We start from the raw sequence: 17,688 nt of genomic DNA, 5'->3' as shown, positions 1-17,688 counted from the left end.
ACACCACACTAGCTCCTACGCTATGCTAGCTTTCAAACGCTATCCTAACTTTCACTCATCTTCTCGCTCATCAGTGCAGTTCATGGAAACATGTGGAGGGGGCGTGGCTACGGGCCTCTAGGTTGGGGGGAGGACAGGGGGTGGGGCTGAAGGCATCTTGATGGGGGAGGGGTGAGCTGGAGGGGGTGGCTTCTGAAGGCCTCTTGATGGGGAACGGATCAGGTGAAGGGGGTGTGGCCTCCATTCGGGGGTACAACTTCAGTTGAGTGGAAGGGGCATAGGGACGGGGAGGGATCTGGTGGAGGGGCGGGGCTTAGGCCAGCTCAATGGGGGGGGCGTTGTAGCAGCCTGCGGGCACAGATCTGAGGATGGCCTCCAGGTTGGTGATGTCGGACAGGATTTTGTCGATGTCCACGTTCAGACCCCCCAGGAGGCGCCGCTGCGCCGCCTCCAGGTCCTCCATGTCGTGGAGGCGGGGCTTGAGGTCCTGGTCCACTTTCTTCTGGGCGTCTTCCAGGGAGCGTTCGAGCTCGGCGATGCGCTGTTCGTCAATGCCGCCGGACTGGCCTGTCAGCACCAGGAGGGACAACAAATCAGTTAACAACACGTCAGTTGACAACACGTCAGTAAACAACTGTCAGTAAACAACACGTCAGTAAACAACTGTCAGTAAACAACACGTCAGTTGACAACACGTCAGTTAACAACACGTCAGTTGACAACACGTCAGTTAACAACTGTCAGTAAACAACACGTCAGTAAATAACTGTCAGTAAACAACACGTCAGTAAACACGTCAGTAAACAACACGTCAGTAAACACTACAGTGTGGCTCTAATAGATCTGAGGAAGAAGCACACTGATAGGACAGCAGATTTGCTGGACTCACCGATCATGTTGAGCAAGTCGCTGACCGTCTGCAGGGTGGTCGCCACGGCATCCCTCGTATCCATGGCATTGTCATGGGCAGCCTCAGCATCCGAGACAGCCTGCAAGACGTCACATGACATCAGATTACATCACAGGACATCACACCACATCAGATGACACAAAAAGGGTCAACGTGAATCTGAACAGGGAGCCAAGGCAGGTTTACAGCTACGCAGCCCCAAATGTGGTTGTATTACACCCTAATATATCTTGAATAAACTCCGGTACCACCGCCACCATCTCATGGAGGTTCCAGTTTCCTAGGTCTGACCTCGTTGTTAGCGTTCCTCTACCCAGCCCCAGCCCACACCCACCTGCTCTGCGTCCATCTGCAGCGCCTGCGATCCGGCCAGCTCCCCCTTCACCTTTCCCTGCATGGCTCCGGCCCGCTTCGCCATCGCTTCCAGGTCCTTCCTCAGTTTGGTGGCATCTGTCACCAGGCCACTGCTGGGCCCCAGAGAACCCACTTGGCCCTGGAGAACCAACACAGAACCACAACCAGGGTCAGGAACAGAGGGGTGGCCCAAGGTTCTTTTGAGGTATATTACATATACATATATAGATATTATTTGTATATGCATATTTGTTTCTGGATTTCACGCTTTTATTGCCTTGCTGTATTTTAGTGTCCATATTAGGGACCAATATTATTTGAATATAATACTCTTACAGTATTGAATTACATTTTTACACACTTTTTCATTATAATTTTTTTATATTTTCCCCACATTCCCCCAGGATTCGTAACCACTTTTGATGGATTACAGCCCTCCAAGTGAACTTCAAATCAACTTTATTCATGTAGCCCCCAGGCCCCACATTACCGAGACCCCTAAAAACCCCTAACCATAAACCCTAATCCTTCTACAGGGCAAGAAGAAAACCTCCCCAAATCCAAGGGAAGACACATTGAGGTGAAAAACATACGCAACAAACCCATTAATGATCATCGACCCTGACGTCATTGTTTTGACCGATTGATCCATCAGGTTATTAAAAGGGGTCATATTCCCAGTTGGACGAACTAAACAGGGTCTATAACCAAGCAGTAAAGATAACCCCCTGGACCATCTGATTAGCAAGTTACGAAGCCTACAGTGCGGTTTGTTGGTGTTGAGGTCAAACGAGAGCTCTGTTACCTCCAGGTCGGCCACCTCCGTCTGCAGCTCTCCGATGGTGGCCAGGGCATTGTTGTAGTCTTGGGAGACGCCCCCCAGGAGGTTCAGCGTCTTGCCGTTGTTCAAGACCGCCTGCTGAATGGTGCCGTTGATGGCCGGGAGTTTGGCGATGGCTGCGTCGGCCAGCGTCTTGCTTTCATCGATGCGCTGGTCAAACCCTGCAGAAGAGGAAGAGGAGGAGGAGGAGGAGGAAGAGGAAGACACGTTGTTGTTGGCGGTTTTTCAGGAGGGCCAGAGGGCCCCGATTCCTCTAGCCTTTTGTTTTTGCCTGACGCTGTCACTACTGGCGGGCTAGCGTGCCAAAACTGGGGCCTGGACACTAGAGCCACTGTCTAGGGAGATAATAGAGAGCACAGCAGAGGAGAGACAGGCTGCTCTCTCTACTGGGGATCTGGACAGGAATGAGCAATTACCCACCCATCCAGTCATCAATCTATCCATCCACCATCCATCGCTCCATACATACCCACCCATTCACCATTTACTCATCCTCAATCCATCCATCCATTCACTCATGCCTTAATCCATCCATCCATTCACTCATCCACCCATTCTAATGCCAGACTCAGAGTAAAGTGGAGGCTGACAAGTAAGTCTGGCTGGCGCTGTGGTACCTCTCAGTGAAGCCAGGGTGTCATCCACTCCCTTCAAGTTGCTCTTGATTCCACTCAGGGCCCCTTCGGTTTCGGCCTTGGCAGCGTTGGCCCTGACCAGCAGACCGTCGTACTCCTGGGGTGGGACGAGAACCCATTCAAGCTCTTTGTGAAACATGTTCTTCAGTTCCTCAGCTCAGGATTAGAAGCCGTTTGGTCATCTTTTACTGAAAATCTTCTTCAGCTCAGGGGCTAAATCCCAAGACGCCTATCTAGTTCATGTGTGTAGCTAGCTTAATCTGCAAGACGCCTATTTCGTTTATGTGTGTAGCTAGCTAACTCCCCAAGACGCCTTTGTACTTTACGTGTGTAGCTATCTCATTTACAAGGACGTCTATGTCGTTTTTTAGTTTAAGTGTGTAGTGGGCTAAATCTCCAACACATCTATGTTTTTTAAGTGTATAGCTAGCTAGACAACGTACCTTCTGAGCAGCATTACCACGGTCAAGGAGGCCCTGCGCCAAAGCCTTGTCCTGGTCCACATCCTTCTGGAGCTTGTGGTAGGCCGAGAAGTTGGGCGAGACCTGATCCTTCAGGGAGTCCAGTCTCGACTCCAGATCATCTACCTGTCATACCAGAACACAGAATGAATAGCTTAGGTTTTTATCTTGCCTCTCAAATGTTTCTACCCATTGTATTTGTGATTGTTAGTTTCTAACCAGTATGTCTTTATCAAGTTGTTATTAGTTGCCAACCAGTTTCAGCATTGCATAAATGCATTTCTCAAGAGCTCTCTGCCCATGGCATCCTTGGCTATAAGGTTTTAGCTATTGATAACATTGAGTAAGTTACAGGCGTACTACATTTAGGCCATATTGACATGGGGACCTAGGGTTATTGTCACTAGGGAATTACTTTAGAGGTGGTTTAGATACTTGTATGCAGTTAAGTGAAATTACGGCATGAGGTTACATTTTGACAGGGTAAAGTTAAGGTATCAGGTAAAATCAATGTTATTAAGTAGTATCATCTCTCGATTATGATGATATCATTTGTGTAATGTCAGTTGCTATTGTTGACTGATTGTCTGCTGTTGTTGATGGCATTAATAACTCCAAGCATCATGTTTACTAAGTCAACCATCACACAGAAGCGACAGGCGGCTGGCTGGTTGCCATAACTACCTGGATAGGCGCACCAATGCCCCACTCCATACTGGTGATCTGCTTCAACATGTCCCCCGCCAGTTTGCTCTCCACCCCAGCCAGGCCGCTCAGGCGAGAGGCCTGGCTCTCCATGGCCTTCACCTGGCCGGAGGTCTTGTCGTACCTTGAGAAGGAGAACACAGGGTCAGAGGAGAGAGGTGGAGAGGGGAGGAGAGGGGTGGAGAGGAGAGGGGAGGAGAGGAGAGGAGAGGGGCGGAGAGGGGCGGAGAGGGGAGGAGAGGGGAGGAGAGGGGTGGAAAGGAAAGAAGAGAGGGGACAAGGGGGAGAGGAGAGGAGGGGGGAGACGAGAGGAGAGGAGGGGAGAGGGCTGGAGAGGAGAGGAGGGGAGAGGGCTGGAAAGGAGAGGAGATGAAGATAGGAGACAAGGAGAGAGGAGAGGAGAGGAAAGGAGAGAAGAGCAGGTGGTGGAGGAAGGACTCACATGGTGTTCAGGTTTCCCAGCAGCTCCTTGACCTGGTTCTCCCGGGACATGAGGCCCCTCATGAGACCCAGGCTCTTCCCAGAGTCGGCGAGGGCATCCCCGGCACTCTGCTCCACCTCCTCCGCCTTCACCAGGTGTCTGGGAGGAGAAACAGCGTCACACTCTGACCCCGCCCAGGACATGACTCAAACAGGCAAAGGATTGGAAGTTGACCCCTGTCAACTGCTAGCCTCAAGCAGCCCCTGAGGTACCTGCAGAACCTTCAACTGCTAGCCTTGACAGACGACAGCACCTGAGGTTTTGTCTTTTGATTTGTCTTTTTTGTAGGATTAGGGTTGACCCTTTTGGGGGAGAGTTATGTTTTCACCACGGAGTGTGAAATCCAACCTGGAATGCTACAAGACTTTTTCTGGACTACGTTACAATCACAATCTCTATTTTATCAATCAATCCAAGTTATATACCATCACAAGCTTATAAAGCTCATACAGAAATTGACATTGAAGTCCAAAGACCCACAATGTTAAACATGGGCCTGTTTTGGGCCCCCAGCTTTGTTCAGTGGGGGGCTGTGGTTCTGCTGTGTGTGCATAGACCAGGGTGGTTGGTATCATGATGGTGTATTAAACCCACCTCTCAGCCAGCTCTGTGGCCTTGGAGATCAGGGTGGAGAAGAGATTGTTGCTCACGGCCTGGGCCTCGTCACCCTGAGGAAGATCCTGGCACAGAGACACATGGAGGAACATTAATTCACACACACACACACACACACACACACACACACACACACACACACACACACACACACACACACACACACACACACACACACACACACACACACACACACACACACACACACACACACACAGACCATAAAGGTGGATACCACTGAAACCATAAGGTTTCTACTAACCGCATCACCATGGATGAATATCGTGCAAAGCTATATTTATCTCTAGGGACCAAGGAGCGGATTCATCTGAGAGAGTTGGTCGCTGTAAGACAAACCAGGGCCTCCTATCCAATAGGGATAGGATCAGAGGGCCTTATTGGCTGAACAACTGGTCAGCATCTCAAGGTATCATCACGATGTTAGCACCATCACTGAGCCCAGCCATGGCCTCAGTCTAAGCGTCGTGGGCAGGCTCCTACCGCTGCCTGGATCTTGGCCTTGGCGTCTCTCAGCGTGTTCCTCATCTGGTCGATGAGCGTCTGCACGGCCGCGCTGCGCGTTGTGTAGGCCGCCTGCTCCGTGCGGAGCCGGGCGGCGGCAAGCGTCAGACTCTGGACATCCTGGCTCTCATCCAGCTGCTGGTCGCTTATCTCCGTCAGACGCCTCTGGAGACCCCGCTCCGACACTGTGGGGGGGGGGGGGGGTATGAAATCATCAGATGAAGCATGACATCATCGAGATCAAGTAATCAAGTATGACATCATCGGCGTAGCGAAGGCGTAGCGGTTTCTCTTGTAGCCGGAAGGTTGCTGGTTCGATTCCTGGTTCCTCCTAGCTAAATGTTGAGGTGTCCCTGATTCATATATGTATGAATGGCTGAATGTGTGTATGAATGGATGAATGTGTGTATGAATGGATGAATGCGAGGCACTAATGAAAGAGTGCTTTGAGGGACCACAGGTTAGTAACGTGCTTCATGAAGGCAGTCCATTCAAATTGATTGCAGCCAGCAGGGTAACAGCACATAAATGCAGACAAACAGCAACCAGAGGTAATCTCGATAAAATCACATCTGAGATGAAATAACAACGTGAGAACCATTCGTCAAGCAACTTCTGGACAGGTTGTTTGTGGTGGCCTACATTCAGTTTGACAGAACATGAAGATGTCCTGCATGGAGCGCGCTCTCTCTGGAGTACTGGCCTCATTCTCAGCTCAGGCTTCCCACTCCTCCCTTGCTGATGCCTCCCTGAGCCTACACAATAAACCAGAACCCACTCTACACTAGATCACATAATTTTCACAGCAAAGGACCTCTGGCCAACGCAACACAGAACCTCATACTGTTCATGTAAACCTTTCCTGCAGAATGAACAGAATACAGATACGGGGGGCAGGATAGTGTCGTGGCTAACTAGCCGACGGGTCCTGGGTTCGATCCCCAATCTCTACCTGTAGCCGCCCCTGAGCAAGATGTCCAACTAACCCTGCCTGCTCCTCAATGACATGCATCAGTGTTCACTGTAAGTAGCTTTAGGTTAGCCTCCATCTTCCACCCAATGACTCAATCATCCCAGGCAAACCCTGACCTTTGAGTCGGTCCGCGGTCTCTTGGAGATCCGTCACCAGCGCGGTGGCGGCTTTAAGGGTGGTGTCCAGCTGGGTGGTGCTGTTGGAGCCGGAACCTCCGCCCAGGTTGGAGAACAGCTTCTCGAGCTCCCGGAGCTTAGCAGCGTAGCCATTCACCTGCAGAGCAACATCAGGAACACGTAGAACATCAGAGGGCCGAAGGAGATCGGAGGATTTAGCGGAAGCGATGAGATAGTGCTTTATGACATGATAGTGCTCCCAGACGTAGAAGGGATTTGACATCATAACGTGCTGAAGTTGTCTACTACTTCTACTTAATAAGAGGTCAAAATAAGAGGTATATTTTATATTATATTAATATATATTAATATATATACACACACACAAATACAAACACAAATATATATACAAACACAAAAATACATGTTATTATTTACAACATGTGCTAAATTGTTGAAACAATACATTACATATTATATATTATGATACATAAGTACGGATAAGTCAGGGAGAGGCGGGGCTCATGGTTTGTGGGTGGTACCTGGGTGATGATTGGCTGGAAGCATGACGGACAGGTGGAGCGGTGACACCGGCGGCCCTGGTAGCCGTCCCTGCAGGTACACTGGCCCTCCGCGCTGCACAGGCTGAACAACGAGCCAATTGGGTCACATTTGCAGGCTGCAGGGAAGAGTGACAGTCAGCCAATAGAAACACGCATCCTCATCATAACACAACTGCATGTTACATTGTCCTCATCACCACTGCAATTATCACCATCATCATCATCATCATCAACACCACCAGCACTACAACCATCTCCGTCACCAGCACCACCACCACTACAACCATCACCATCACCACTACAACAATAACCATAATCATCATCATCACCACTACAACCATCACCGTCATAATCACCATCACCATTACCATTACAAACATCACCATCATCATCACCACCACCGCTACAACAATAACCATCATAATCACCATCACCATTACAACCATCACCATCACATAACCATTACAACTTTCACCATCACCATCATCATCAACACAACTACAGCCATCATCGTCATCATCCTCACCATTACAACCATCAGCATGAGCATCATCACCATTACCACCAACACTACAAATATCACCATCACCACTGTCACAATCATCATCAACATTTAAATATCAACACGTGATCTTCATCATCAGCATCACCACCATCATTCCCACTGCGATCATTCCTACCACCCACATCATCACGTTAACCTCACCACCACCACCACCTCCACCTCCACCTCCACCTCCATGGTTCTGCTTCCTCACCCTCACACGTGTCTGTCAGGCGGTTGCGGTAGAGGCCGTCGGGGCAGGCCACGCCCTGTCCGTCCCGGCTGTCGTTCACACACTTCAGACACTCCCCGCTGAACGGGTCGCAGTTGGGGCCCTCAAGGGAGTCCCCGCGGCCGGGGCAGGAGCACGCCACGCAGGGCCTCTTCGGCCCCTTCTCCCCCAGGGGGTCTCCGTACAGACCGTCCCCGCACAGCTGGCAGCGGTAGCCTGGTGGGAGAGGGGGAGCGGTGTCAGGACCCCTCCCATATTCACACACACACACACACACACACACACACACACACACACACACACACACACACACACACACACACACACACACACACACACACACACACACACACACACACACACACACAGAGGGGGGGGCGGTCAGGTGGTTGACTTACCAGTGACCCCAGGGGGGCAGAGGTCACACTGGACCTCCAGCGAGCCGGGCTTCAGAGAGCAGGCCACGCCCCTGGCACACGGGCACCTCACGCAGGACAGCGGCTGGTTGGGGTCGCTATAGTAACCTCCGGGACAGGCCTGGGGCGTCTCATCGGCAGAGAAGCAATCGCCTAGGCAACAGGAAGAGGAGGAGGAGGATGAGGAGGAGGAGGAGGAGGAACCATTTCAACACTGACGTTTTGGTCCCGTCCTGCAGGTGGGTGTGCCATCGTGGGCGCGCTCTCACCTGTGTCGGGGTCACAGCTTCCCGCCTTACAGTCACATGGTTCGCAGGTGCCGAAGGCTCCGTCGGCGGGGGACGTGCGTTTGAACCCGGCCCCGCAGCGGCCGCAGTGCGGGCCCTGGTACCCGGCCTCACACACGCAGCTCTGCACCCAGGGGGCGGGGCCACCGGCGCCGCGCCACGCTGACATCAGGCTGACGTTGTCAAGGTAACCTCGCCCTGAGGATAATACAGTTGGTCGGGTCAGTAGGTTGCTTTTTTTATTTTTATTTTGACGACGCTTCTGTTGGAGATTATTCTGTTAGGTGAATATATAGTGTGGCTTTTCTAGTTTTCATTGTTATTGTTATGTGTTTTTATCTCGTCTTGTTTGGAATCAATTGTAAATTAAAAGATAAAATAAAAAATAAAATGAAATAAAGTTTAAATTAAATGAATTCATTCAACAAATAAAGAAAATTTAAATAAAGTGTGAATAAAGTATATGAGGCTCATATGAGGATGTCTTAATGTGCTGCGTGTCCAAGTGTTGGACGTAGAGGCGTGGAGTCAAAACCAGAAGCGGCCCGTACTGACCGTCCTCTCCAAACGTGGTGCGGATCCTGATCGCCGTGAGGTTGTGGAGGAGGCTCTGGAACTGCAGCTGGGAGAGCTGGGGCCTCCACTTGCTGCTTGGACGCTCATCCAGCCTGAAGAGGGACATGGGAAGGACCACCAAGCTGGAGTTAAGGCGGCGTCGCTGGCTTCAATGTGGCGGATATTTTAAACCGGTTTCGTTGAGTGAGTTTCAACCTTTGCAAGGGGAGACCCTCGAGAGACACCAGGGGGTGCTAAAGGTCCTTGTACAGGAGATCCCCCATGGTTTCTCATTACAAAAGAATAACTGACAAATCCCAGCTGTCAATCCCGGAGCGTCTCTGGGTGAAGTAATAACATGTCCACTAGGGGGCGACAATGAGCGGGGAAATACTTGAGAGGCGGTGGTTTGAAAGAGTAAAGTCTGTCGGGGTCAGCTGCTAATGAGGGTTAATCCGTCTTTTAAACTACTCTCAGAGGACATTTTCCTTCTCTTGTTACCTCCCAAAGGGTTGCACAAATATAGAAATAACTCTTTCCTAAAGCCATAACAAATCTTTCACCCGTTGAGTAATGCACGCGGTAAGGGAGAGGAAAAATATACAGACATTTCTCAACTTGTCAACGATCTGTCTTTCCCCAACGTTCCTTTGGGTTTCTATGGCTCAACGCCGAATGGAATGAGGCTTTTCCATGCCGGCTAAATATTGACAAATGTCTCTCTTGACAGCTGAGTCCTATGAGACCCTCCCAGTGGAAAACAAAAGCATATTCACATTCTGTTGCATGGCTGCCATCACTGCAGCCCTGAACAAGATGGGGCTGGCCCTCCTGTTTGTCTGCAGACGGACATGCGGAACGAACACGATGATCCAAGACAAATTGTTCCCTGGTCCAGACAGCTGGGACAGGCGCTACGCTCTGAAAGGAAACCTCTTGTTGTGTTTGGACAAGCTACCGGGGAAGGTTTCACGACGACGGGAGATTAGACGTATCTGCAGTGGAAAGTACTGGCTCTCGGTTTACTTGATGAGGGGGGGCCGACCTTTTCCACTCATCCCCCCGAAAAGTGGAGAAAATAACACATTTAAATTGCACATAAAAAGTGTTTGTGGCTCTAAGGTTCCCCAGAGCTTCTAAGGGTCTAGGTTCTAAGGGGATTCTTAGGTTATGGTCTGGGTCTAAGGAGGTTCTGCCCACCTGAAGCTGAAGGGGATCTTCTGTCCGCAGGGGATGATGGACCTCAGTTCCCCCAGCGCTACTCCGACCCGGAGGCCGGACCCTTCCAGAACCACGTCGTTGGTGGAGGGGTGGCGCACCCCGCGGTCCAGACGAAGAAAGAAGCTCAGGTTCTGGCCGTAGCTCAGCACCTGGTTACCGAGGTAACGAGCTGGAGGGAGCACACAGAACAGAGCAGGTGAGGAGATGAGGGGAGTAGAGATGAAAGTAGAGGAGAGAGGAGGAGAGGAGGGGAGGATTGGGGAGAGAAGAGGAGCGGAAAGTACTGGAGAGGAGAGAGGAGGAGAGAGGATAGTGAGGGAGAGAGGAGGAGAGGGGAGGAGTTTAGAGGGGAGAGGACGGGACAGAGGAGGAGAGGAGAGAAGAGGAGAGAGGAGGGGAGGAGAGGTGAGGCGTGTCCTACCAGGGGCGTTGAGGTAGGCGGGCAGACTGTTCTGAGAGATGACCTCCAGGTCCTCGTGGATCGGCACCCAGCGGAACTGGACCTGTGATGTCATCACCCCGTGACCCGTGCTCACCTGCCAGCCCTCCGGACCTGCAGACCAACCAGCATGTTCACATTAACAAGCATCACGACATTAGCATCACAACCTTATTCTTTTTTGGCTTTTATTGTGGAATAAGGGGGCTTTATTGTGGAGTTAGAGGTATACGTTACCATCGTTGAATTTGGACTCGATGGGGTGGACTGCGTATCCATGGGCGACGCCACAGCTGGAGGCGTGGCCATAGCAGAAACAGGAAGTGGACCGATCCACAGGCTCGTCTCTGAGGACAGCTCTGTTTACACAAACGACACAGTACTATGAGTACTACTGCAGTACTACTATAGTACTGCTAACATAGGGCTAAATTTCCGGTAGTACCAGCAGTTTAGTGTTTACTCAAACAGGAGGAGGTTGTAAGGAGCAGCTAGAGAGCAGCAGGAGGAGAGGAGGCGATGAGCAGGAGGGGACCAGGAGAGAGAATGGGCCGGAGAAGTGGAGCAGGAGATGAAGAGGTGGATGAGGAGAGGAGGAGGAGGTAATAGAAGCCGAGTGGACATTAGAGGAGCAGATATAAGAGGAGCAGGATATGAGGAGCGAGAGGAGAGGAGGATGAGTAGGTGGAGCAGGAGAGAGAAGGAGAGAGAAGGAGCAGGAGAGGAGCAAAGGAGAGAAGTAAAGAGGAGAGAGAAGGAGCAGCAACGGAGAAGCAGGGTATGAGGAGCGAGAGGAGAGGAGGATGAATAGGTGGAGCAGGAGAGAGAAGGAGAGAGAGGGAGCAGGAGAGAGAAGGAGAGAGAAGGAGCAGGAGAGAGAAGGAGCAGGAAAGAGATGGAGCAGGGTATGAGAAGGTGTAATCCTACCCTGTGCAGCCGTTGGCTCCGAGCGGAGCTCCATTGGCGCAGCGGTCGCACTTGTCTCCCGTCACCCCTTCTTTACAGCTGCAGCGCCCCCTACTGTCACACGTGGAAGCCACAGACCCTGCAGGACCAGAGGTCAAAGGTTAAGAAACCATCCACCGTGTCGTTTGGTTGCCATCACATTGCTTTCCTTCCTGGGAGAAGACATGGTGGACACTGGGAGCGGCCCAGTCACAACCCCAGTCCTCTACAGGTGGGTGCTGAGCAACATCAGCTAACACAGCACAGTGGCAACCAGCGTGAGTGTAGCTACATATTAACGGCCATGCGTTTAAAACGACTAGCGCTGTGAGTGGCTCTAGTGAATCTTCACCTGGGACAGGTGTGTTCTCACCTGAGGAGCTGCAGCGGCAGGGGCTGCAGTTCTGCCCGGGCACCCAGCGGTAGAAGCCGACCTCACAGTGTTCGCAGCGCCGCCCGGTGGTGTTGCCACGGCAATCCAAGCAACGCATCCCCTCCGCGTCCAGCACGCAGTAGCGCGACTTCCGGTTACAGTCGCATCGCTGACCGGCTGGGGCGGAAGAAGCCACGTTAAAACACACACAAAAGAAATGGAAACTTTGAAATGACTTTGTTTTGGCAGAGATCTGGAAAATATCTGCCGCTAGGATATTTTCCTAGCGGCAGATATTGTAGGATTCCTCCTTCCTTGAATACCAATATATTTGTACATAATTTGTGTCTCCAATTTTGAATAAGAACCTCTTGGCCTCACTTGTAATTCTGTTTTGGTTAAATCTTCTGCTTAATATCATTAACCCCCCTCTGTCAGATCTGACGTTTATCTTTCAGAATATCTCCCCCCGGGCACAGGCTGTACAGGGCTGACGTAGGGCCTGCCCCACCCACCCCTCCACCCTTCCCTTCCTCCAGACCCCACCCAAGAGCCACGCCTCTCGTTAACGACGAGGTTCTAACGAGACGGCGCGGACTGGGTTGACCGGGAGTGGCCGGGTGGGGCGAGCTACAGCGTGCACGGTGAAAGAGACGGAGTCTGGGTGGAGGATTTAAGTGGTGTTTACGTGCTCCGTGGGAGCGGAGCCTCACCGCACAGGGAGTCCAGGGGGCTTGTTCAGGGGGATTTCACTAATGCCTCACAAATCAACGGTACGCCGAGGCGCTAAGTACCTGTGGTTGGTGGTTCTCACGGTGGGCCAGGAAACATTACCTCTACAGGTGACGCTGTTAGAAGTTAGAACAGACTCCTGGTCTCATAATCATAACAATTAACCATAATGGTATAGCATCTTTCTTACAGAAAACATCAACAACTGGAACTTGCCGGGTTCGATCCCCAAATGTCCGCAGCCTACCTAAAGGTATCCTTGAGCAAGATGTCCCCTGAGCCCTACCTGCTCGTTAAAGCAATGTATCTGAATTCACTGTAGGCTGCTGTGGATAACAGCGTCTGATAAATGAATGAATATTGACCGTAGTGAACCAGAGGATGTAAACACTGATAACATGCAGGATACAAGAGCAGGAGTTAAGATAGCAGACTGCACAGACAGACACACACACACAGACACACACACAATGCTGGGAGAGAGTTTGCTGTAACCAGGGTAACGCCCATGGGACAGGGTGTGTTTACCTGTCCCACCCTGGCAGTACAGAGAGAGAGAGAGAGAGAGAGAGAGAGAGAGAGAGAGAGAGAGAGAGAGAGAGAGAGAGAGAGAGAGAGAGAGAGAGAGAGAGAGAGAGAGAGAGAGAGAGAGAGAGAGAGAGAGAGAGAGAGAGAGGGAAAGACAGAGAGAGAGAGACATACAGAGAGAGACAGAGAGACACACACACAGAGTTGGAGACAGAGAGATGGAGAGTAGGTTTAGCTGAATGGTGCAAGATTTGTTACCTCAGAAAACTTTCCGCTTCCATCTCTAACCTCACCCTTCAGTCACTGTTATTTTGATATGATATTAAGACAGTTTTGACCGTTTGAATGTTGTTTCAATTTCAGTTTAACTGACTATATATATAAATATAAAATATCCCACCAAACCTCTCCACATCTTTCACACAGAAAAAATTCTCCACAGAGCCACAAACACAAGATATCTCAGAAATGGTAAGACCACTTTTAAGTGCAAGACAATTTTACTCTCAGCCAACTCAAAGACAACCACAACCACATACTATATTATACTACACAGTACATGTTTTTATACACTATGTAAAACCATATACTATGTAGTAGAATATTGTTTATGGTTCTAAATACTATATACACCATATACTATGTGGTATTATAGACTAGTATGTGGTTTTATATTGTATATAAAACCACATACTATATAATACTACACATTATATGGTTTTATATAGGAAATTTCCTAAAGAGGAAATGTAACTTGTAATGGACATGATCTGTCTATCAACACATAACATCTGTAATTAGCAGTCAGACACTTTAATGTGTCCCTAGCTGAACTTCCAGAGCCAGTGATACTCACAGTGGTGCTGCGTAAACGTCCCCTGGACGACCACAACGAAAGCTAGAATCCCGCAGAAGTGGACCCAGGTCATGTTGGAGGAGTTTCAATCCCAGGTTATTGTGATAGGTAGTGTTAGATCCTGTGTGAGCTCTGTTGTATCCCGGGAGCGTTCACAACTCTTATCGCAGCTTGTGTCCCAGAGCGCTGCTTTTATCAGCCCCGCTGCAAGCTGCCACACGCTACACACTTACTCACTGGTGATTCAAACACACTCATACACACTCACGCACACACACACACACGTTATACACACACACACACACACACACACACCCACATTCAACCAGCCCTGAACCATTAACAATGAAATAAATAGGATTTAACATGACATTAAATAAAACACTTAATATGTACATATTGTGTAAAATAGATATAGTTTATATAAAATAATGAAGCACAGAAGTGATTAAAAGAGAGAAAACATCCTGTCTTTTTCTTATATCTTATAGGCACACATTACATGCGCAATAATCGACACTTGTTTGCACACACACGCTGTTTTTCGAAACACATACACACAATTATAAAACGTATAATCACAGACACACACTCACACACCTACAATCTTATACACGCACACACCTAATAATACATGTGCATGCATGTGCACACACACACACACACACACACACACACAACCACGTGACTCACATATGATTCAGTTGCGCACACACACACACACTCATACACACACAGGAAACGGCGTGTTGCGTGGCGGCCGGCAGGATGGTCCACAGTGTTGCGTTGTTCTGGGAGCGTCCAGACTCTTCCATCCTCATTTCCATAAGATCCACACAACGCCAGCCTCTCAGCTGTCCGTTCCGACCCGGACACAACAGGCCTCTTTGTGGCCGGGGTCCCCGAAACGGGTCGGCCCTGCTTGGTGATTTGGTGGCGGTTTCTCCCCCCCTCACCCTCCCTCCCTCTCTCCCTCGCTCTCAGGTCTGGTCTGGTGAACTTTTGGGTGACCATAGTTGACCTGAAGGCACTGGCTCGGTGGCGGCCTTCTGGTCTGGTCTGGTTTGGTCTACAATGGACGACCAGAGCGACTGGCCTCCAAAGACATGTGGGACTAAAGAAATATGAAGCGATGGAAGTGAAACAGCCTTTTTACCCAGACTTGAACTTGTCTGCCATCGACAGTCGGATGAGGGAGACCAGCGGTTTGGTGACCACCTCAAGTCTGGCTAGGTGGGCACCCAGATTTCACCCAGCCAGACCTGAACACCATGCTTTATAGTTTGGCAGCCATGGTCTGCTTTGGTCGTGTTGGGGTCTTGGTGGTTCGGTAGCCCCAGCGGTTCCTCGTTGTGGTCCAGCCAGAGCGATCCGGCAGCACCCATCCATGGGTGCTAGATTAATATCGGTAAGCGTTTAGTCAGGTTTTGGTCGGTAAACATGGCGTGGATTAGCTAAGGGCCGTCGGTAAACAGTCTGGTATTGAATTATCACCGCGGATCTTTGTGTCTGAGTCACAGAAACGAAAAAAAAGAGAGAAGGGAGAGAGAAATGGGTCACCTTGGCCTCTGACCCAGGCTGTGTTACCCCCGTGTTACGCAGAGCCTTCTTCATGTTGGACCCCACTCAAGTTATTATGTTTTAATCATTAGTCATTAAGCAGAAGCTGTCATCCAGCATGACTGACCGTGAATTCATATTTGAGTCATTCAGAAGCTGAAGCAACGATGCTTCAGCAGTCAGGAGACATTGGGATACAAACCCAGAATCTTTGCTCTGGTAATTGGGGTAGAACCCCCTAACTAACCCCCTATCCTGCCCCCCTGCGGAGTGAAACGGCCTTTCCCGCCCTTGAGCAAGAACAACCGTTCGTCATGTCTGCTCCAGAAGGTAACTTTGTCTTGTCGACTCATGATATTAACTCTATCTCTATGCTTCCCAGAATGGTTTGTGCAGACACAATAATCACCACAGATTAAGGCATACATCTTGGATCATCTCCAAAAAGTGAACCAATAAAATCAATTATCCGTGTCAAGAGTCTATGCCTCAAGTCATGATTTCCTAACAGGAGCCATTGATAAACCTCAAAGCCAGTGTTCACTTTCCAGGGAAGGATTCCGACAGATCTTATCTTAAAGATTCCTGAGTGAGGCGTGATGCAATCCGAAGATCAGAACTCTCTGGGGGAACGTTCTCTGTTGACGGATGCTCACCTTTCAAACACCGTCAAAAAGGTTTCCATTCCCTGGTCCTGAACACATGACTCACCTGGCGGAGCGCCCTCCACGCCCAGGTGGACCGACAGCTAGGACGGACTTTGACCGTCCACTTCCCTCAGACCAGATTCTCATTTGTTTTTCATAGGATCTAACCGTTTGGTTGGTTGATTCCGCGCGTGCACAACCGCGTGTGCACAACCACGCACGCACGCACGCACGCACGCACCCATAACAATCTGCAAAGAAATGTAAGCAGTGAGCCAAGTCATTTAATCACTCAATCCTAATAATAAATGTATTATTATTATTATTATTTTAATAATTTACTTGCTTCAAATCAATCAATCAATTAATCAATGTATTATTTAAAGTGCAGTCTCACCATCAAAATGGTCTCAGAACACTTAAACACAACAACAAAAATAAGATATAATAACATTTCAAAGCTGTGGGGTTGTTTGATAATGTAATATCCTAAACAAAAACACAAAAAAAAAAAAATTGATAAAAACCATGCGTTCTGTTTCTTCAGAGTGCTTTCCTCCCACCCTTTGATCGGCGCGCTGACGCGGCCTGTTGCGTTCCTGGTGTCCGCGGGGCATGGAGACCGGGGCGGGCGTGGCCGCCCCACCCGAACCCTCAGACACTGGGTCACACACATCTGTGGCCCCGGGGCCTTCGGTTCTCCGCCACGCCCTGCGACGTGATCCGACAAGACGGTCTGACACACACACACACACACACACAGAGAGAGCCTGGAAGAATATTCGCTCACACAAATAACAGAACCAGACAGAACACACAGACACACCTAGTCCCGGTTGTCATGACGACAACCAACCCGTGAGCACACTGTGTGTCAGCGCACTCCATCTGTCTGGGCTCCTCCTCCTCACACACCTTTTCACTCACATCCGGACCGGAGAGGAAAGCCGTTGATAAGAACACCTGGCAAGGTGTGCACCGGTTAGTGCTGCCGTTTCTCCTAACTGGGTAGAACCAGTCTGCTGGATCTCCTCTACTGGGTAGAACCAGTCTGCTGGATCTCCTCTACTGGGTTACTGGGTTTCACAAGAGATGGCGCTGAATGTAGACTGTTATCTCCATTGTACAAATATTATATAAAATTAATAGATTCATATATTTATTTTTGCAAATACTC

At 49.9% G+C, this 17,688-nt stretch overlaps 1 protein-coding gene across 1 annotated transcript; it reads right to left on the bottom strand.

Moving 5' to 3' along the window:
• Nucleotides 1-313: 313 nt before the first annotated feature.
• On the bottom strand, nucleotides 314-14,377 carry lamc2 (laminin, gamma 2; the record flags this gene model as incomplete). The annotated part of the gene is made up of 22 exons (XM_084480696.1): nucleotides 314-567; nucleotides 890-989; nucleotides 1,245-1,403; nucleotides 2,070-2,266; nucleotides 2,723-2,837; nucleotides 3,184-3,327; nucleotides 3,886-4,030; nucleotides 4,349-4,486; nucleotides 4,982-5,067; nucleotides 5,504-5,709; nucleotides 6,614-6,770; nucleotides 7,156-7,292; nucleotides 7,935-8,168; nucleotides 8,351-8,521; nucleotides 8,638-8,853; nucleotides 9,211-9,323; nucleotides 10,411-10,600; nucleotides 10,853-10,984; nucleotides 11,108-11,229; nucleotides 11,798-11,915; nucleotides 12,189-12,365; nucleotides 14,305-14,377. The coding sequence occupies 22 exons, from the start codon at nucleotides 14,375-14,377 to the stop codon at nucleotides 314-316; spliced, it is 3,384 nt and encodes a 1,127-aa protein (XP_084336822.1).
• Between the last annotated feature and the right edge of the window lie 3,311 nt (nucleotides 14,378-17,688).

The sequence above is a fragment of the Micromesistius poutassou genome (assembly GCF_964030765.1).
Source record: "Micromesistius poutassou genome assembly, chromosome: 16".
NCBI classification, from domain to species: domain Eukaryota; kingdom Metazoa; phylum Chordata; class Actinopteri; order Gadiformes; family Gadidae; genus Micromesistius; species Micromesistius poutassou.
The sequence above is the reverse complement of the archived record's forward strand: the minus strand, read 5'-3'. Positions and strand labels throughout refer to the sequence as shown.